Source organism: Danio aesculapii, chromosome 8 (genome assembly GCF_903798145.1).
Source record: "Danio aesculapii chromosome 8, fDanAes4.1, whole genome shotgun sequence".
Taxonomy (NCBI): Eukaryota; Metazoa; Chordata; class Actinopteri; order Cypriniformes; family Danionidae; genus Danio; species Danio aesculapii.
The window spans coordinates 6,189,896-6,212,497 of record NC_079442.1 but is presented as its reverse complement, the minus strand read 5'-3'; the positions used below and the strand labels follow the sequence as shown (position 1 = coordinate 6,212,497).

Sequence of the window (22,602 nt, the reverse complement as noted above, 5' to 3'; positions counted from 1 at the left end):
CTGTCATACAAATCCTCCACATCACTTTGTCTAATATTATACTGTGCTCAAGAGGGTTATAATATTTATGAAGAAACAAAAGGTGAAATTGGATGGAACAAACCTCCTCTCTAGCATCTGCTGAAGGATGTCCTGGCCTTCCTCTGTCGGCTCCACAACCACATGCTCATCACACACATTACGGAGCTCGCTGGATGGGTACGATTTCATCGACTGACACCTCCGCCTCTGCTCCCCCGCACGCGTCAACACACTGGTTTTCTGAATGAGTGTAAAAATCAAGAGACAGGTTTTTATTGTTGTAGTTTTTTGTATATACTCTGAAAAATCTATTTTTGCTGCTTGCTTAAATTACTCTTTTATTATGAGCTGAATAAACACAATTCTTCAGTTTTCTGGAGCAACTTAATTGTTTTATGTTCAATCCACATCAAGGAATTGTGTGGAATCGAGCATTTTTTACAGTGTAGAAACAAAGAGACATACAATTCATTCATGCTGTCCCAACCCAAATTGATTAAGTTAACCATTAATGATTTAATGGATTATACAAAAAACAATTAAATTGTCCCAAAAAAAACTCAACAATTGTGTTGTTTCAGCTCATTTTAAATGAGTAATTTAAACAAGCTGCAAAAAACTTTTTTTGAGTGCTGTAAAGCAGTTGAAAAACAGTTGCCTATCATTTTTAAGCAACCTTACAAGTCATTTTACATTACATTTAAATGACTTAAACAGCTCACATGCTTAAAAAAGTCACTTATTTGATGCTTTAAATTACCATAAAACATGTTGATGACTTATTATCATTAGTGCCGGGCCAAGATGAAATCGCAAGCAAAAAAAAAAGTTTTGGTTTGACAATATATACATGTGTGTGTAGTTATATTCATTACACATGTATGTACATGTGTACATGATCCACACATACATAAGAACAAAATAATATACATACACATATACATACATACAAACACACACACACACACACACACACACACACACACACACACACACACACACACACACACACACACACACACACACACACACACACACACACACACACACACATATATATATATTATTAGCCCCCTTGAACTATTAGCCCCCCTGTTTATTGTTTTCCCCAATTTCTGTTTATTGGAGAGAAGATTTTTCAACACATTTCTAAACATAATAGTTTTAATAACTTATTTCTGATAACTGATTTATTTTATCTTTATCATGATGACACTAAATAATATTTGACTAGATATTTTTCAAGACACTTCTAGACAGCTTAAAGGGACATTTAAAGCTTAACTAGGTTAATTAGGTTAATTAGGGGGGTTAGGGTAATTAGGCAAGTTATTGTATAATGATGGTTTGTTCTGTAGACTATCGAAAAAATATAGCTTAAAGGGGCTAATAATTTTGACCTTAAAATGTTTTTTAAAAAGTTAAAACTGCTTTTATTCTAGCCGAAATAAAACAAATAAGACTTTCTCCAGAAGAAAAAATATCAGACATACTGTGAAAATTTCCTCGCTCTGTTAAACATCATTTGGGAAATATTTAATATATATATATATATATATATATATATATATATATATATATATATATATATATATATATATATATAATGTATATATATATATGTATGTATGAGCAATATCACACGAGTAGCCTATCCATAAGAATTTGTGAATTACACATTATTTTTATAGACTGAGAAAGCTATCACATATTATTGAAAGATGACATAAAATATTAATATTTAGTTAATTTGTGCTTTAAAATGATCTTGCCTTTTCTTTTCAGTATCACAGTGACGTATCTGTTGATAAGCGTCTTGTTTGGCATTATTTTAAACTACATTCTTTACTGATATCTTCCCAATTTAATATAAATAAAGAGCTACAAATAAGGAGACACAAGAAAAATAAATCATAATGTTGAAAGTCTTATTTGTAATAAGTTTGGGTGACTTTACTGATGTTTTCTCGATGTAATATAATTAAATAATTTATTACTAATACAATTCAGTTACAAATAAGGTAAATGTTACATATAAAGTTAAACAGTAGAAGCATATCTTTGAATTTCTTGCATTGAAAAGTTGCTTATTGAAGTTTTCCTGATAAAATATGATTAAATAATTCATATTGTAAGTTACAAATAAGGTAAAACAGTAAAAGTAATCTTGTGTTTACAGGAAGTAGTATTTTATCCTGTCATAAAGACAACGTGACATTCACTGGATAACAGTTTAGATTAGCAAACATATAACTTTTAAGTAGTACATTGTTGACATGTTTATCACTAGCATGCTATTGGTTTATTAGTGCATGATGAACTCCAATATATATCTTGAAAAATGTTACGTGGGCTAAGAACCAAAATAAAGCTGTGCTACTGAGTGCGGTGTATAAATCCACTAGGCCATTTGCACCATCTTGTGGTCTTAAAGCTGCAGTTCAGTAATGGTATAGCTGATGCTTTGTTGTACCTTGAATTTGATATTGTTGCTTATTAGGATATTTCCCTTCATAAACTCCTTCTCGTTATCTCTGTTCTCGGTGACCACAGGGAACGCGTGATAGACGGTGGTCCTCAGGATGCTGACCAGTGACTGAATGCGGGTATGAGGATACACGTATGTCAGGTTGGGCTCCATGATATCACTGGCTGTCAGTCTGAAGAGAAACACAGAAGATTTTGTAAGAATAATTGCAATGCATAAGAAAGAAATAAAGAAAGAAAGAAAGAAAGAAAGAAAGAAAGAAAAAAGAAAGAAAGAAAGAAAGAAAGAAAGAAAGAAAGAAAGAAAGAAAAAAGAAAGAAAGAAAGAAAGAAAGAAAGAAAGAAAAAAGAAAGAAAGAAAGAATGAATGAAAAAGGGAAGAAAGAAATCAGAAAGAATTTTGAAAAAAACCTTATTCAAAAATATTTACCATCACAAATAAATTGTAACACATAAAAACACTTATAATAAATTAGTGTATATTTAGTATAATTATTAATTAGTGTTTATAATAAATCATAATAACAAATCGAAAATTAGTTCATCCTCAATAACAGAACAGAAAATATTTACATTTATTATTTATAAAATAGAAAGAAAGAAAGAAAGAAAGAAAGAAAAAAGAAAGGAAGGAAAGAAAGAAAGAAAGAAAGAAAGAAAGAAAGAAAGAAAGAAAGAAAGAAAGAAAGAAAGAAAGAAAGAAAGAAAGAAAGAAAGAAAGAAAGAAAGAAAGAAAAGAAAGAAAGAAAGAAAGAAAGAAAAGAAAGAAAGAAAGAAAGAAAAGAAAGAAAGAAAGAAAAGAAAGAAAGAAAAGAAAGAAAAGAAAAGAAAGAAAAGAAAGGAAAGGAAAGAAAAGAAAGAATAGAAAAGAAAGAAAAAAGAAAAGAAAGAAAGAAAAGAAAGAAAGAAAGAAAGAAAGAAAGAAAGAAAGAAAAGAAAGAAAGAAAAGAAAGAAAAGAAAAGAAAGAAAGAAAGGAAAGGAAAGAAAAGAAAGAAAAGAAAAGAAAGAAAAGAAAGGAAAGGAAAGAAAAGAAAGAATAGAAAAGAAAGAAAAAGAAAAGAAAGAAAGAAAGAAAGAAAGAAAGAAAGAAAGAAAGAAAGAAAGAAAGAAAGAAAGAAAGAAAAGAAAGAAAGAAAGAAAGAAAGAAAGAAAGAACGCTAATGAAATTGTAAGGTTTAAAATCAAATCAATTAGGGATGTCCAGATCCGATCATGTAATCAGAAATCGGGCCCCATCAAGTTGTTTTGGACTCGATCAGAATCGAACGTTACCTCCCGATCAGGACTCAAATATATATGTGTATATACAAATTCTCATTATTTTTAACATATCTATAGTTTTGCGGTGGCACAGAGTTAGACCTCTTTCTTGACTTCACACAGAAACAGCAACGCATGGGGTATGACATCATTTCGTTGAAAAGACACTATTGGTTAAATACCGGCAAAGTAGAACACAAGCATCTTGAAGCAGAAAGCGCAAGTATTTCTGCCGTCTGGAGGTATTATGAAGTTGATGACGACAACATTGCCACAGCAAACTGTAAACTTGGGAACTCAGGTATTTTAAGTTGAGATGCTATTTGTTTTTATATTAGGTGCTCTTTATTTATTTTTTATATTTACTGTTGCACTAAAGTCCAAAAGTGAAGAATTGATGTTATTTGTTACTTGACTGTTCAAGCTACCTCACAGAAGCGCTCTGCTTGTTAAAGTTGTTAAATGTTAAAATAAGGTGAATTAAATAAAAATAAAGAACATCCTGGATCTGGTTCTTTACTCTTCTTTATTCTTTTTTTAATGTATTTTATGGTTTTGGTATCGGTAGACACTCAAAATGGCACAATAAGTTGCAGACCAGTGCAACTATAATTTTCACGTTTTGCGCCATGTAAATTTAGGAATAGTTTTGAAACATATGTTTGCACTTAAGAAACGGTTTCCTCATCCACGAAAGTAAAATAGCAAAGTAAAGAGTAAAAGTAAAGTAAAGAGAAAGTAAAGAGGCCGAATGGAGGAGGCTAGTTCTTTATCCTTGCGCTGCAGATGCTCTGTTTAACTGTTTTCTCGCTGTAAAAAGCAATGGCCATGCTCAAAACACACTCATAACTCCTTAAGAGAATAAGCACAACTCTGTTAGACCATGCGCCAGGGCGTAGAGCACATTTTTCCGTCCATAAAAAGCAGAGGTGGATTCAGATGCGCTTTTAATGCTATTTATGTTTGCTAGTTATTTTAGTTAGTTATTATATTGTCAAAATTCTAGGTAAACTATCTGCTTCTAGCAGAGGTTTAGAGTAAAGAAAAAAAAAAACACCTTTTAACATAGAAAACATTCACTGAAAACAAACTACTTATTTAAAATGAGCTAAAACAACACCAGAGTTGGGATTTTTGGGGGAAAAACTTAATTGTTTTGTGTTCAATCAACTTAAATTCACAAAATCAATTTTTAAAAACTTTGGGAAGGAACGCTCCATTTTTTACAGTCTAGCTATTATTGCACGTTGAAGTGTTGTGTTGTAGTGTAGTTAGGACAGTGTGTAATTTTGAATTATTTTTTAGGTCATAAAATAAAGCTCTATGAAAATATTCAAAACAAAAATGGTCTATCTATCAAAAAAAAAAAAAAACGATCTGTCTGTCTGTCTATCTATCGGTGGTGTACTCAACACTAAAATCACAATTTGATATCTATCTCGATAGTCATAATGACATTATCTTGATATTGTATGCTAAAAAAAAATCATTTAATATTAGCATTTTTATTGTTATTTCTCCATTGAAAACTGAAACCTTGCAATTTTATGTTTAAATACACCTGGAAATCTCTGTAAGCCACAAACTGTGACACTTGTAAAAAGACACTCACTTATCCATCTCCACTTCAGTTTCCCACTCCAGCAGAGGAACTCCTTTCAGGTGAATGTGAATATCATATATTCCCTTATTAAAGAAATCTCCTGTCCATTTGGCCACCTGACAAAACATAACACCAATTAGAAATGCATATTTCACTGTCAAGTATGCACTCACCAGCCACTTTATTAGGTTCACCTTACTAGTACCGCCAAATTCTGACCCTACCATTCAAATGTCACAGCAGAAATCGAGACTCATCAGACCAGGTACCGTTTTTCCAATCTTCTATTGTCCAATTTTGGTGAGCCTGTTTGAATTGTAGCCTCAGTTTCCTGTTCTTAGCTGACAGGAGGGGCACCTGGTGTGGTCTTCTGTTGCTGTAGCCCATCTGCCTCAAGGTTAGATGTGTTGTGCATTCAGAGATGCTCCTCTGCAGACCTCAGTTGTAACGAGTGGATATTTGAGCTCCTGTTGCCTTTCTATCAGCTCGAACCAGTCTGGCCATTCTTTTCTGACCTCTGGCATCAACAAGGCATGTAAGCCCACGGAACTGCCTCTCACTGGATATTTTCTCTTTTTCAAACCATTCTTTGTATACCCTAGAGATGGTTGTGTGTGAAAATTCCAGTAGATCAGCAGTTTCTAAAATACTCAGACCAGCTTCTCTGGCATCAACAACCATGCCACGTTCAAAGTCACTTAAATCACCTTTCTTCTCCATTCTGATTCTCGGTTTGAACTACAGCAGATTGTCGTCTACATGCCTAAATGCACTGAGCTGCTGTCATGTGATTGGCTGATTAGAAATTTGCGTTAAAGAGCAGTTGAACAGGTGTACCTAATAAAGTGGCCGGTGAGTGCAAGACCTTACTGATAACTGTTTAATAATATTATATCAAATGTCATACAAACTGCCAAAATAACTGTAATTATTACCAAGCAAACTTCCAAAAATTAAATATATATTTTTTGGAATCTTCTTTATTTGTAGCTTTTTATATACACGATCATGGGAAAACATCAATAAAGTATACAGTTTGACACAATGTTGACACAAATTGCCTCCAAAAAAGTAACTAATACTATGCAAATCCCTGAAATGAAGATTTCCAATACATAAAAACGTAGTTAAAAAGTTATTACAAGGATTACTGTTTTCCTACCATTAGTGTTATCATAATGGGAAGTCCATAAGTGATCTCATTGGTTGATTCTATTAAGATGACTGTCAGGCTGATGGTCATTCTGACCACACCTCCGAGGAATGCAGCTGCTCCAATCAAAGCAAAGGTCCCCGAATAGATTTGCATGTGGAAATTACTGCAAATAAACAACATTTTAAGAGTAAGGGAAAATAATTTAATAGAAAAAAAACTTGTATGATGATGGCTGCATTTAAATCACTGATATTAACATCTAAAAAAACAATATTTTAATTTCACAAGGACCTAAAAAAATAAAAGGTTGCCCACTGCCCCCTTAGTGACGAATCACTGAAGAGAGTTTATTAGTTTACCTGATTATTTACATTTGTAAAATGAATGGGAAAATTGGTAACTAGATTAAAAAGATCACCAAGACATACATTTGACTGGCTTGAGAAAGCTCAGACCAAAAGTATAAAGTAGTTTTAATAGTTTTAGGTTTTAGGTAGCTTAAAGTTTAAAAATAGTTTTAAGTTAAAAACAGTTTTAAGTAGCTTTAACTTTAAGAGTAGTTTTAAGTAGTTTTAAGCTTTAAGTAGCTTTAAGTTTAAAAGAAGCTTTATGTGTAAAAGTAGTTTTAAGTAGTTCTAAGTTTTAATTCGCTTTAAATTTAAAAGTGGTTTTAGGTAGTTTTAAGTAGCTTAAAATTGAAAAGGTTTACGTTTAAAACAGTTTATGTAGCTATTTTAAACTTGAAGCAGTTCTAAGTTAAGTAATTTAAAGTTTAAAAGTTTTAGGTTTAAAACAGTTTTAAGTAGCTTTAAGTTTACCAGTAGTTTTAGGTAGTTCTAGGTTTTAAGTAGCTTCGAGTTTAACAGTAGTTTTAAGTAGTTCTAAATTTTAGGAAGCTTAAAGTTTAAACATAATTTTTAAAGGTTTAAGTTTAAAATAGTTTTAAGTAGCTTCACGTTTAACAGGAGTTTTATGTGTAAAAGCAGTTTTAGGTAGTTCTAAGTTTTAAGTAGCTTCAAGTTTAACAGTAGTTTTATGTGTAAAAGTAGTTTTAGGTAGTTCTGAGTTTTAAGTAGCTTAAAGTTTAACAGTAGTTTTATGTGTAAAAGTAGTTTTAAGTTGTTTTAAGTTTTAAGTAGCTTAAAGTTTAACAATAGTTATACGTTTAAAACAGTTTTAAGTAGCATTATGTTTAAGAGTACTTTTGCTGAGTTCTAAGTTTTAAGTAGATCTGAGTTTTAAGTAGCTTACAGTAGTTTAAAGTTAAGTATTTCTAGTACCTTAAAGATTAAAATCATTCATTAATTTCCTTTTCCTTTTTTAGGCTACAGTTTTTAACTTAAAACTTTACCAGATTCCTATTTTTTTTCTAATGATAAATGGTGTAATTAATTTCATTCATTTTCTTTTCGGCTTAGTCCCTTTATTAATCAGGGGTCGCCACAGCGGAATGAACCGCCAACTTATCCAGCATATGTTTTACGCAACGAATGCCCTTCCAGCTGCAACCCATCACTGGGAAACACCTACACACATACACTACGAACAATTTAGCTTACCCAATTCACCTATAACACATGTCCTTGGACTTGTGGGGGAAACCGGAGCACCCGGAGGAAACCCACACCAACAGTTGGTGATCTGCAGTTAGACGATCGTGCTACCCACTGCACCATCAAGATGCCATAAGATTAAAACCACTGAACAGATTTAATTGGTTTTACCTGATTGTTTACATTTGTGAAAAGGAATAATAGTAATTAATAGTCTCTTATTGACCTGTTTAGCAGAGCCCACCATAGATATGTGCATTTATATGTTACACTTTCAATTCAAAGTTTACAAAATAATAATAAAAAAAATGAATGCAGGTTTTGCTTTGAGTGGTTTTAAAGCTTAAAAAAAACTTAGTATCTTTCATCACTTTCATCAAATTGTGTCCTCACTAGTACAACTTCTGACATCGGTAACAGGAATTCATCTTACATTTTTAGGACATTGGCTACAAGGCGTCCCAGTGAGGCTCCACAGAGAAGAGATGGGACGAACAGACCACTCGGGACAGACACACCGTACGTCCAGCAGCTCAGGAAAAAATACAGCACAAAGAACAGGGAGAGCGTGACCGGACTAAAGGTAGCTGTGGGGATAAGACGGACAAGGAGGAAGAAAAGAGAAGCGTTTACTTAATTTTTGCAGAGCACAGCATTGTAGAGGTTGGGGTGGATATTTATTTCATAAAGTCTTGTCAATGTCAATTTGGATTGAAATGATTATTATTTTACAAACTCTCATTTTGTCTTGTGGTATAAAATCCAGCACACGTCTTTCCATTACAGCAGTGTGGTTTTACCCATTCCTTAATGTTGTGGAAGCATGCGATTGTTGCTTTTATTTATTTTGAACTAATTGATACTAACTATAGGTTGTTTTAAATCAGGTGATTCTGGTGACACACATAATTCAGATGGAGGACTTGAAGTAAAAATCTAAATGGGAGACAGAGGAAAATCCATATTTTTGCGACTTAAACCACATTTCAAAGGAGATTTAAATACAAAATAAGCACATATGTTGGGCATGATCCTTATGTCAAGAAGAGGGCAGAGTTTTCTACTGAACTAAAATATATTTGCCTGTCAGAGGCAGTAGATACTGTATAAGCTATGTTACATGAAAAAATACTATAGTAATTCTAAACTCTTTGGAAGCATACTATAGATAATTATAGAAATTATAGAATTATAGAAATTGAATTAAACTGTTGTAGTAATTATATTGTTGCTGTGTTATGACACTACTGTAGTAATAAACTAATTATTCAATAGGCTTAAGTTTGTATAATTACACACCATCACAATACACCACAGTTTACACTAATGTTACAGTATTTATTACAGTTTATCGGTTTACTATGCAACAGTATTTTGTAGCCTTCATTAACAAAGAGTTGTACACATTAAACACTTTACTATGTGCTTCAAAAACATGTTTACTATAAATTACTATAGTATTTTCTCCCATGCGGATATCTTCCAGACATCCCGAAATAACCGATGAAAGCATACAAAAGCGTGGGCGTATAGTCTACGTTATTAATTATTTATTTTTGTAAGGGTGAAAAGTGCTTCACAGTGATAACCGTCTAGTCAGCGCCAGTGGTGTAGTGGTTAGTGCATCGACACATGCACTCTGGTGCTCACGGCGACCCGAGTTCGATTCCCGCCTCGCAGTCCTATGCCGATCCTTCCCCTCTCTCTGCTCCCCATGCTTTCCTGTCAATACTCTCTATTGTCCTATCTAATAACGGTGAACCCCCCCCCCAAAAAAAAAAATAATAATAATAATAATAATAACCATCTAGTTTTGTCGCAAGGGTTGCATTTCTTTTGAGTTCGGTCAATGAACTTACCACCAACAAACATTTACCGCTGCTGCGCATCTCGATGTTCACATTACGGTTGTTTATTCCGCCGAAACGCCAGTAAAGACTTGAATTAAAGCAAAACAAGATGGACACTTCATTGCAGGGAGAGTTATATGTTCTCCTGGATATTGTATAAGTGTGGTGTTTGTATCTGACTTTTATATAACATATTAATATATTTATACACATAGCTAGGCCTGTATATAATCTTTATTGGCGCTGTCAAACAAATATCCCTTGCATTTTAACATTGAGGTTAATGTATACATGTAGCCATCTGTCCCTCATTTAGTTATGTGCTTAGTTTATTTGTTTAGTTATTAGGTGGCACAGTGGCTTTAGCACTGTGGTTTCACAGCAAGAAGGTTGCTGGTTCGAGTCCCGGCTGGGCCAGTTGGCATTTCTGTGTATTTTCTTACTATCCCTTTTTTTTTTGCAAAGAATTAGCAGTTTACTGGGAAAAAAAGTTAATAGTGAATGTGTTTCTAAAACTAAAGTGCACTGCTGAAATTTCTGAAATGCCTATAGAAAGCATAGGCTGATATATTTATATATATTTAGAAAGCAAATATCTTATATATTAATAATACTGAATAAAGCTCATATAGTACACTGATGTATAGGGTGTTTTTACCATTCTGATGAAAGAGCTGGTGAATTGCCACTTCTTGAGGGTTGAAGAAAAGGGTTGCCATGTCATTATACGTGTTGTTGTAACAGAAGAATCGGCGTATGGTTGAGTTGACTTCTTCATTTACGGACCCCTACAAATCACACACCATTACTGCACCTATCTGATAAATACTGTAAAGTAAAAAAAGGTTAAACTTTACAATAAGGTTGTATTAGTTAACGGTACTCAATGCGTTTACTAACATTAACAAACAATGAACAATATATTTATTACAGTTTTTGTTCATGTTAGCGGATGTTAGTAGGGCTGGGCGATACTGCAAAAAAAAAAAACGTATCATGATATCATGTTTCACATCATTCGATATTGAGAATTATTAAATTTTTTTTTTCGTGATTTATTTAATTTTAACTTATTGAACCAATGCAGTATATAATGGCACTTTTAAAAGAAAAAAAGGAAGCAGATGTCAGTCTGACCTGTGTCGAAGTGTTGTTATTCACGTTGGAGACCAAATCTCGACACTCTCCCAGAGTCATTGAAGACATGAAGATCACTAGTGTGGTCACCATACATACCAACAGACTCTCCAACACCCTGCCGAAAATAAAAAAATAGGTCATATTGCTAACATTTTCTAATAACTACACACTATACACACTATACTGCAGTTATAAACTGCTTACTAACATTTATTAATGTAGAGGTAATGCTTAACAGATGAATTCACTATTTGCTAATGTTTAATAAATGATTTATAGTGTGTAGTATTATAAAGTGTTACCGTCATATTCGATTTGTTCAATTCTAAAAGTTGTTTTGTGTAGTTTTATTTAGTTTAAGATGTTTCTCAAGTACCTGATGAATCTTGCTTTGGGATGGACGTTTCTCATGCGGTATTTGGCGAGCCGTTTGTTGATGCAGTTGAACAGAGCACCGAGCAGACCTCCTGCCACCCCCATCAACACAAAAAATGCCAGATCTACTGCTGTCCATAAATGACAGGCCTTATCTCCATCTGGACACTGCAGACAGCAAAGATAAACAATCAAGGCATTATATATATATATATATACACAACCTGCTATAGTTTTAGATTGTTCTCAATATATATAAAACCCGTAGTTTCTCTGTCGCAGATCCATCGTTTGAACCACATTAGTAACGTAAAATGCCCATAATGATGCAATAAACGGTGTGGAGAAACAACTTCTTTAGAGCAGAACACCATAATTTCTTTGTGCAAATTACATTGTTTTACACGCACAAGCATTAAATAACCTTACTAACTATTAATAAACAGCTAATTAGTCATTTATTAAGCTAGGAGTGTTAGTTAACGGTTTGTTAATATTGGGAATTGTGACCTAAATTAAAGTGTTACCGAAAAATGAATTATTAACAAATTATGAAAACACAATCATTAAGCACATTATATATGTGCTTACAAGTCAGCATTTGTAGCTGCATTTATAAACTACTTACTAACATTTATTAATGTAGAGATAATGCTTAACAAATAATGATTTAACTATATGCTAATGCTTAATAAATGATTCATAGCGTGTAAGTGTTAACAATACTTTTTACAAATTCAAGTGGATTGAACATAAAACAATTAAGTTGTCCTAAAATTGTGTTGATTCCACTCATTTTAAATAGGTAGTTTGAACAAGCAGTAAAAGTCATTCTTGAGTGTGTGTACCATTACAACCACCTAATTTACATAATTTAAATAAGAAAACTCTTTTTATGTTTTAATCACCTTGAACTCTCCGAAGTTGAGCAGGCCGGGCAGCTGGAATGACCCCCATTTGCTGAAGTTGATCCCAGAACGAAAGAAGTTGAGAGTGAAAGTGGCAGACATGGAGCAGAACAACTTCAAGACAAAAGAGAGACGACGCATTACGATTCAGTAGCATTTTCTGTGCACAACCTAAATGCTGCAAACATCCACATACCACTTTCCATGTGAGAGCCTGGTTCCAGAAGGATGACCCCTCCTCTAGACTGAAGAGTGTGCCCCCTATTGGTGCCCCGAAGGCAGCCGCAACTCCTGCTGCTGCCCCCGCAGAGACAAAATCCCTTTTGTCCCTTAAAAACACAACCAATGCACATCATTTAAAAAAAAATTCTAAATTGTCCCACTGACCTACACACTATAGTCTATAGCAGGGATGGGCAAACTCGATCCTGGGGGGCCGGTGTCCTGCATAGTTTTGCACCAACCCTAATCAAACGCACCTGCTTGTAGCTTTCTAGTGATCTTGAAGACACTAATTAGGGTGTTCAGGTGTGTTTGATTAGTGTTGGAGCAAAACTCTGCAGGGACACCGGCCCTCGAGGATCGAGTTTGCCCATGCCTGGTCTATAGTGCTATTGTGTTCATTTCAGCGGGGCACAATACTCTAAAGATATCAAATAAATAATCATTATTATAAATATTTTTGAAAAAGAAAAAAATTATAATTATTGTAGTATTATTGTGATAATATTTTAATAGTTTTTTTTAGATTTTGCTGTTACTGAAGATTATTAAATGTAATAAAACGTGTTTTATTTGATTATATACTGTATACTTGTATAATAGGGCAGCACAATATATCGTTTCAGGTTTGATATCGCAATGTGATGATTCGCAATAGTCACATCGCAAGTATATGCAATGTTGAGTCTGATATCATCAATGTTGAATTATAGTTGATCATTTGGATGTGTTTTTGAGACCTGTATGAGGATTTGAAAAGGATTCAGGAATAAGAAATTGTATCGGTTTCAACTCTAATAACGATTAGATTTATTCATATTATTCATAAAATTAAGCCTATGTAATATTATTTTATATTTGACTATTCAATTACTGTATACCTGAATACTGTTAGACTCCTCGCAAACAATAAAACACTGTTTATTTCAGTTCAATCTTTTACTTTATGATATTTCTCTATGTTTGTAGATGTTTCTTATATTATATGCATATGCACTCCCTTACCAAATCATCCCAGTCAATCTAAAACGACAAATTCTTTACAAAAAAAAGATATGTCATATAGGAAGTCATGTGGGAAAGCTGTATTCATATCGCATTATATATCGATGAACAGCAAAATATCGTAAAGTCAAATTTTTCAAATACCATACAGCCCTACTGTATGATCAATCATTTTGCAAAAGTTTCCATAATTTCTAAACATTGATGGTTTCTAAAACGTTCATTTTTATTTTGCTTTAATTTATTTTAGTTCAAGTTTAACTAATCAAAAGAGAAATATTTCCTTTGCAGAATTACAGAAAGTTTCAATTGGATTATTGCCAGTATAAATATTATGTACTGCAAATTTTCCTACAACAATGTGTGTATGTACGCATTTATTTATTTATTTATTTATTTGTCTGGTTACTTATTTATCTGTCTGTTTGTTTGTTTATGTATGTACGTATATATTTATTTTTTATTTATTTGTTGTTTGTTTGTTTGTTGGACGTCACGGTGGCACCGTGGGTAGCACGATCGCCTCAAAGCAAGAAGGTCGCTGGTTCAACCCCAGCTGGGTCAGTCGGCATTTCTATGCGGAGATTGCATGTTCTCCCCGGGTGCCCCAGTTTCCCCCACAGTCCAAAGACATGCACTATAGGTGAATTAAATAAGCTAAATTGGCAGTAGTGTATGAGTGTGAAGGTGTTTATGGGTGCTTCTTAGTGTTGGGTTGCGGCTGGAAGGGCATCCACTCCGTAAAACATGCACTGGATAAGTTGGCGGTTCACTCCGCTGTGGCAACCCCAGATTAATAAAGGGACTAAGCAGAAAAGAAAATGAATGAATGAATGTTTGTTTGTTTGTTTATTTATTTAATTGATTTTCTGTTTATATATTTATTTATTTATGTTTGTTGGTTTTAATAGCATGCCAGCAACATTGGCTATATTCATGGCAATATTGGTAATAGATATTGCAATTATTAAATACACCATTTTCCAGACATACAGTAACAGTTTCTTAACAAACAAGCATTATTTGAAACATAAAGATGACAACAATATCGATAAAAAGCTCATATAAGCTCTTTACATTTAGTCAGTGATAAATATTGGAAAATTATTCCAGAAGATCCCTTTTTAAACTTTCCCCTAAAAATATTTTCTGGATAAAAACCATACGCTAATATTGTTTTAAACAGGTTTTATAGTGAAAATATTTTTAATCTTCTGTGTCCTGCTAAAAATACACCAAATGTCCAAAAATAAAGAGTGTTGCAGTCAACGGAAGTCCAGTCAGTTTTGTTGCCAGTCATTTTTTGCACAACATAACTGATTAGAGGCTGGATGTAGTAATGCTTTTCTAACCTGTCACTGCGGAAATAGGGGAAATGAAAGCGGATCTTCTTGAAGGTGATGCTCTGAAACTAACCAGACAGACAAGCATGTATTTAATAGACCGTGACCGAAAAGATGATGGAGAAATGACTAAAGAGAACACAAAATTCTGTCAACTTAACATTCATTGGGGTTAATGATTATTGAAATCAGTCATGATCATATTAAAACATCAGCATATAAAGCTGTACCTGAGGAAGTCCTGCCCCTACTATTGCTCCACTGTGAATCATTGGTCCTTCCTTCCCAACAAACAATCCTGAAACAAAAACAATTTAGTCATTTTTAGAATTGACTTCATTGTTTATAGTGCTGATTTGTGAAATTTTCATCATAATTACCTCCAGCAACAGCAAACAGGACCCCCGTCACCTTACATATGTAGGTTCGCAGTCTCACAATTCCTGGCACCTTTACTCCATTAAGGTAACTTTTAATTTCAGGGATACCCGACCCAGCTGCAACAGGCTGTTACACAGAGAAAAACAAAATGACTTTTTACTCCTCCCACAAATATGCACTACACAATTATTATTAATATTGTTTAAATAGCACTTTAAATAACATATATATATAGTTGAGGGTAAATTATTAGCCCTTCTGTGAAACATAAATTATTTTTCATAAGTATTTCCCATGTGAAGTTTAATAGAGCAAGGAAGTTTCACAGTATTTCCTAATTTATATTTTTTCTTCTAACGAATGTCTGATTTATTTTAGCTTGGCTAGAAAAAAAATATTTTTTAAATAATTTTAAATTACAATATTAGGGGTGTAACGCATCACGGTTGATCCGTGATTTGTAGAGATCACAAGCAAAGGTTCGAAACACACGTGACCTGCAGATTAATACATTGCTTGTAGATTAATCCTAGATTTGTATCGATTGCGATCACCTCTCGCTTCATTCAAATCACATGTATAAAAGCATTTCGGCTTTCCTGTAAAATATGATGAAGGAAGAAATTGCGGTGGGTTATTCGGGATGTGGCGGGTTTCTTAGGTTATTAAAGGTGTTTTCTTTCACTATTTGTTTAGCCTGCATTAATGCATTCAGTGTAAGCTGCACAATTAATCATTAAAAGATCGTGCTCTCAACACCCATGCAACATAAATGATATGTGATGGTGATTTGCATATGTTTATTAATTCCTCAAATCGTTGCATTCAAATCTGTGTTTGAAAAATTCAAAAATCAAAAAAGAGATTTAGTCTTTAGTCTTTTGAGTTAAATACAAAGTTACAAACAGTCAATTAACACAGAAGTACTGGGATAACAGATTATAGTTTAGATAAAACCAGTGATGTTTATGGTAAAGATTAAAAAATAACCGTCATGTGGCACCGTCATTAAAGGCAGCAGTTACATTATTTAACTAAAAGGTGGCGACAACCAGCCATCAAAAAATGCCACTGAATACTTCTTCGAAAATGATGCATCTAGCAATAAAGCAAGATGTTGAGTGAATAACGGAATCATTTATTAAAAATCTGACTAAAAATAAATATAATATTACATTTATACATTTCGCATTATCGACAACAGTAGTAGTAACGGTCAATTTTTCACAGTCCTGAATATTTAACAATTTTTTTCAGCTGATAATTTCTTAATTTTATTTTTATTAAAATTACAGCTTCTAAGCTCTGTTTGTTAAAACCAAAGTGTCTTACAGTGCTGTTTTTGTAATAAATAAAAAGCAAATTACATGTCTCCTCCCCTTTTTGGCTGATCCGAAAAATGGTCCAATCCGTGACTAAAATACCATAATGGGATCCAAACCGTGAGATTTGTGATCTGTTACACCACTAAACAATATTATTAGCCTCCTTAAGATTTTGTTTTTAATAGGCTAAAAAAACAAACCATTTTTGTACAATGATCTGCCTAGTTAACCTGATTAAGCATTTAAATGTAATACTAGCAAAATAACAAGAAAAATATGTACTGTGAAAAGACAAATGAGATTATCTCATTTTACAAGTGACCTTGAGGTAAACTGTGGAGTTTTACCTTTTTTAATCCATTCAGAAGATTATTCAGGAGCACTTTTAACTTAGCTTAGCATACATCATTGAATCGGATTAGACCATTAGCATCCTACTCAAATTTCCAAAAAGTGTTTTATCTTATTTAAAGCTTGACACTTCTACAGTTACATTGTGTACTAAGACCGACAGAAAAGTTAATTTAGTATAGTTTTAGGAACTACACTCTCATTCTGGCGTAATAATCAAGGAACTTTGCTACCTTACCACGGCTACAGGAGGTGCAGTGATATTATGCAGCACTGTCACCTAGTTGGGCACTATTGTCAGGTGCTACGTAATATCTTAGTACATGATTTAACTACAGGAGAGTCAAGCTTCAAATAAGACAGTTATCACAAAATTTTGAGCAAGATGCTAATGGTCTAATCTGATTCAATGAATTATGCTAAGCTAAGGTTAAAGTGCTCTCGCTAAACCCAAAGATCAGCTGAATGAATGCAGTGTTTCTTTAGCTTATTTGAGAATGTCTTTATGAATGTTTGGAAGTGTCATAGTTTTGGGAGAAAAGATGCTGAATGGAGGGAAAGAAGTATAGGGGTAAGTAAATGATGACAATTTTCTTTCTGGTGCAAATGAACCCTTTAATAAAAAGGGTGTAACTCCCTCAGTCTGTTCCAAATGACTTCATTGTTAATTATTCACCTACCTCAATGAGCACCAGAACACTGGAGATGAACACGAACATCATATTGAGAGCCAGCAGCTCCAGTAATGAAAGAGCTAGACAGCCATTCTCACTGCATTCCTCCACAGCTGAATAAAAGGTCAAGGACTCCAACTCAGCAAAATAGTGCAAAATTACATAAACCAAAACACACAGCAGCACTGAGCAGAAAGGATACATTGTCCAACCACGCTGAACTTCAGCTGAGTGAAAAGCCGCACAAAGAAATCAACAAAAAGGCCAGTCTGAAAAAGAAAAGGTATATTTTTTAATATACTGTAATCACAGAAACAGAAAAAACGGTTAACTCAAATATTACTCCAATGTTTGGTAACAATTCTTTTTAAGGACATACACTCCACTTTTTTGGAAAAGGGCTCATTTTGCCAGTAACCTACTTGTAAACAGTTGAATTTGATCATTTCTGAAACTATTCAGCCGAAACCTTTAGCTTAGCTTAGCATATATCATTGAATCAGATTAGACCATTAGCATCTCATTCAAAATTGTATAAAAAAAAAAACATTTGATAATTTTCCTTTTTAAAGCTTGACTTTGCTGTAGTTACATTGTGTATCTGTTGTACTAACACTGAAGATGCAAATCAAGGTGCAGCAGGTGCAATGATATAATGAAGTACTTTTACCTAGTTATCTTGCTGTGGACAATAATGTCATTGTACAGAATAGTCTATATTAAAATAGGAATTATCGAAAGAAACTTTTTTGAATTTCTTGAGCAAGATGCTAATGGTCTATTCTGGTTCAAAAAAATTTGCTAAGCTAAGCTAAAAGTGCTCCTGCCAGACCCAGAGATTGACTGAAAGAATTAAAAAAATGCTAAAACTGAACTCTAGGGGGCCTATAATGAGCCTAATCCACCCAAAAAGCTGAGTGTACATTGAACCCAAATGGATGCAGTGTGTAGGTTTGTTTTCCTAAAACAACCATACTGGAATGCAAACTCAATGGTCATATTCTATATTGGCAATGCAAAGATTCAATATAATAAACTTACACTCACCGGCCACTTTATTAGGTACACCTGTCCAACTACTTGTAAACACAAATTTCTTACCAGCCAATCACATGGCAGCAACTCAATGCATTTAGGCATGTAGACATGGTCAAGACGATCTGCTGCAGTTCAAACCGAGCATCAGAATGGGGAAAAAAGGGAATTTCAGTGACTTTGAACATGGCATGGTTGTTGGTCCTAGACAGGCTGGTCTGTGTATTTCAGAACCTGCTGATCTACTGGGATTTTCACGCACAACCATCTCTAGGGTTTACAGAAACCTTGCTTGGAAAAAGTTAAAATATTCAGTGAGCGGCAGTTCTGTGGATACAAATGCCTTGTTGAGTTCAGAGGAGAATGGCCAGACTGGTTCTAGCTGATAGGAAGGCAAAAGTAACTGAAATATCCACTCGTTACAACCGAGGTATGCAGAAGAGCATCTCTGAGTGCACAATACATCGAACCTTGAGGCGGATGGGCTACAGCAGCAGAAGACCACACCGGGTGCCACTCCTGTCAGCTAAGAACAAGAAACTGAGGCTACAATTCACACAGGCTCACCAAATTTGGACAATAGAAAAGTGGAAAAAGTTGCCTGGTCTGATGAGTCTCGATTTCTGCTGCGACATTTAGATGGTAGGGTCAGAATTTGGCATCATGGATCCATCCTGCCTTGTATAAATGGTTCAGGCTGGTGGTGGTGGTGTAATGATGTGGGGGATATTTTCTTGGCACACTTTGGGCCCATTAGTACCAATTTAGCATTCTGTCAACACCACAGCCTACCTGAGTATTGTTGCTGACCATGTCCATTCTTTTATGACCACAGTGTACCCATCTTCTGATGGCTACTTCCAGCAGGATAACACGCTATGTCATAAAGCGCATATCATCTCAGACTGGTTTCTTGAACATGACAATGAGTTCACTGTACTCAAATGGCCTCCACAGTCACCAGAACCCAATCCAATAGAGCGCCTTTGGGATGTGGTGGAATGAGAGATTCGCATCATGGATGTGCAGCAGACAAATCTGCAGCAACTGTGTGACGCTATCATGTCAATATGGACCAAAAGCTCTAAGGAATATTTCCAGTACCTTGTTGAATCTATGCCAAGAAGGATTAAGATAGTTCTGAAAGCAAAAGTGGGGTCCAACCCAGCACTAGTAAGGTGTACCTAACAAAACGGCCAGGTGAGTGTGTGTGTGTGTGTGTGTGTGTGTGTGTGTGTGTGTGTGTGTGTGCGTGTGTGTGAGTGTGTGTGTATATATGTATATATATATATACACAAGGTTTAAGGTTACTCTGATTTTGTGAGCAAATCAAGTATCTGCAGGATCTACAACTCTCTAAAATCTTAAAATTCAAAGCCTAAAACAGCTTACGCCATAGTGTATCATAAATCTTGATCACAATAATTTAATTTTACATACATAAAACTCACCAGTCCTGTTGATACTCCAATTGCGAAGACTAAAATCCACTTTATCGCTTCATATTTTCTGGCTTTCTGCAAGGTACATGTTTTATTACAATTTGTAAACAATCATTTGAGAACAAGTGAACACTACAAATTTTACCTTATTGTCCAACCCTTCCAAAACCTCCAAGAATGGCTCATTTATACACCGGTCATAATCCAAACTCTGAAATAACAAAAAATAAAACAGAAAACACAATACAAGACATAATAAGCAATGTCTGCATTAATTTAAAATTGTAGATTAAGACAAAAGATCATGCAAGTATTGCTTTTATAGGCGTGTTATAATCTGCATTGTCCATTATTTACTGACCTCATAGTCTTTTCTTGGCAATATTTCATCATCATCTTCTCTGGTTTCACCGAGTATTGTCTAATAAGCAAAAAGCCAGCAGTGAAATCAGTTTAACATGCTAAAAAAAAAGAGACCAGATGCTTCAGAAAGGAAACCCCCATTCAGATGCTTTCTTTTGATGGTTCTGAGGTTTCCAAGACTGAGATCTCTGTCTTTAAAATGGACAGATGGCCTGTGACGACTTCACACAATGGCATGACTCTTTCTGAGCACATCTTTGACATTTAACTTTACTATACCTAGGATAATGGTTTGTCCAGTCTGCTACAATATCATCAGTTCTTCACAACAATAAGTAACTGATTAGCAGTATTTTATGAGGTTATTTATCCCATTATAAAAAAAAAACTGAAATAAGCTGTGTCTAATAATCTGGTGAACTTTCTAATAAGAAAATATTGTGGTGACAGCTGATAACGCCCAAATTGCATATCCTTTATGATATATTATCCTGTAAGATGCCCAAAAAATGAGTACACTAAACTAAACTCATGACTAATAGATATTATTTAAACTGCTTATTGAATTTTACTCATCTCAGTAGTCTTCTAATGCTTGCTAAACTGACTGTAAATGTACACTTGATTTACATTATGCTGTTTACAGTGTATCTGGGTGGAGAATAACAGGGGAAGCATTACTTATTAAAGCAACGAAAAGCACGCGCGTTTCAGTCAATAAAGTGTTTTGCGTCTGGAAGCAAATATCACGCATAAATGGGCTCATACCAGCTCCTCTGGTGTTCTTGTTTCGCCTTCATTGCAGCAGCATTGACAACACAAACATCCTCCACAACACGCCATCTTCAGCAACACAACACACCGCTAGGCGGAACTGATCACATGACCATCACACGCTGGGTGGAGGTGCTCGAGCACGCACTGGCTGCGCAGCTTAAACGCAGGCGTAAAGTTGGTTCTGTGTTCAAACATGTGGACTTTCTCCTGCAAAGTGTTAATTGCACATTTTCAATAGTGAAATCATATTAGCAGCCAAAGACGATCACAATAAAGGCTGCATCCAGATACTATTGAAATAAATAGTGCTAATGTTGTTTTGAAGTTGTTGTGATTTCAGACTAAATATTTAAAGTAGCCTACCATGGTAAACAACATAGGGAGCATGACACAAGTTGTTTCTAATCTAATGTGCTAATATAAAACCAAATTTACCTCAATATTTTTGACCAGGTAGTTATTTCCTTTATTTATTTTGAGATTTTGAGCACATTTATTGATTTTGAGCACGTTTCTTATTTATTATTTAAATGTGTCTATATTAATTTATTCTTTTTTGATAGTTTATATATAATATTATTATTTATAATAATGAGCTAATGTTTACATCATTTATACACAATACAATTTGTAAAGTAATATTTTCTGTCTTTTAGTCGGTGGATCTATTATGTGTGAGACCGGGTGAGACCACTATATATACCAAACAAGTGACTCAAATTATTGAGGTAAAGTTGGTTTTATATTCACACATTCAGACTTTCTCCTTAATAATATCATTTCAGAAAAGTATTCAAAGTACAACATTGTTCACAGTCAAATAAACAGTGCTAATGTTGTTTTAAAGTCATACTTACATGTGTTTCCAGACTGAATATTCAAAGTACCATAGTAACAATATAGGGAGCATGTCACAAGTTGTCACTAATATAATGTGCAAATATAAAACCAACTAGTAGTTTTTACCTTTATTTTTTTTGAGAATTTTTATTAAATCTGTTTATTATTTATTATTTGAATGTGCCTAAACATATACATTTATTCATTTTTTACAATTATTTCATGAATATTAGTGAATAATGTGCTAATGTTTAGATCATTTATGTACAAAACAATTTGTAAAGTAATATTTTCTGTGTTTTAGTTTATCTACTATGTAAGAGACTAATTATTGAGGTAAAGTTGGCTTTATATTCACACATTCAGACTATTTTCTTAATAATATAATTTCAGAAAAGTATTCCTTACAAATTCTAAGTAGTGAAATCATATTAGAAGCCAAATAACAAACATTGTTCACAGTCAAATAAATAGTGTTGTTTTGAAGTCA

The 22,602-nt window shown here is 33.9% G+C and overlaps 1 protein-coding gene across 1 annotated transcript in view; it reads right to left on the bottom strand.

The window, feature by feature from the left end:
• The window catches only part of clcn6 (chloride channel 6), a 33,150-nt gene extending 11,799 nt beyond the window's left edge, over positions 1–21,351 (bottom strand). The window contains exons 1-19 of the mRNA XM_056463087.1: positions 21,264–21,351; positions 20,494–20,553; positions 20,278–20,343; positions 20,142–20,207; positions 17,858–17,924; positions 17,662–17,768; positions 15,305–15,431; positions 15,155–15,222; positions 14,934–14,992; positions 12,551–12,683; positions 12,355–12,468; positions 11,448–11,614; positions 11,069–11,186; positions 10,590–10,719; positions 8,515–8,668; positions 6,535–6,691; positions 5,382–5,488; positions 2,495–2,681; positions 104–261 (exon numbers count right to left, since the gene is read on the bottom strand). Of these exons, the coding sequence (XP_056319062.1) occupies positions 104–261; positions 2,495–2,681; positions 5,382–5,488; positions 6,535–6,691; positions 8,515–8,668; positions 10,590–10,719; positions 11,069–11,186; positions 11,448–11,614; positions 12,355–12,468; positions 12,551–12,683; positions 14,934–14,992; positions 15,155–15,222; positions 15,305–15,431; positions 17,662–17,768; positions 17,858–17,924; positions 20,142–20,207; positions 20,278–20,343; positions 20,494–20,553; positions 21,264–21,338 (2,120 nt within the window). The 5' untranslated portion in view covers positions 21,339–21,351. The remainder of the gene's footprint in view (positions 1–103; positions 262–2,494; positions 2,682–5,381; positions 5,489–6,534; positions 6,692–8,514; positions 8,669–10,589; positions 10,720–11,068; positions 11,187–11,447; positions 11,615–12,354; positions 12,469–12,550; positions 12,684–14,933; positions 14,993–15,154; positions 15,223–15,304; positions 15,432–17,661; positions 17,769–17,857; positions 17,925–20,141; positions 20,208–20,277; positions 20,344–20,493; positions 20,554–21,263) is intronic.
• Between the last annotated feature and the right edge of the window lie 1,251 nt (positions 21,352–22,602).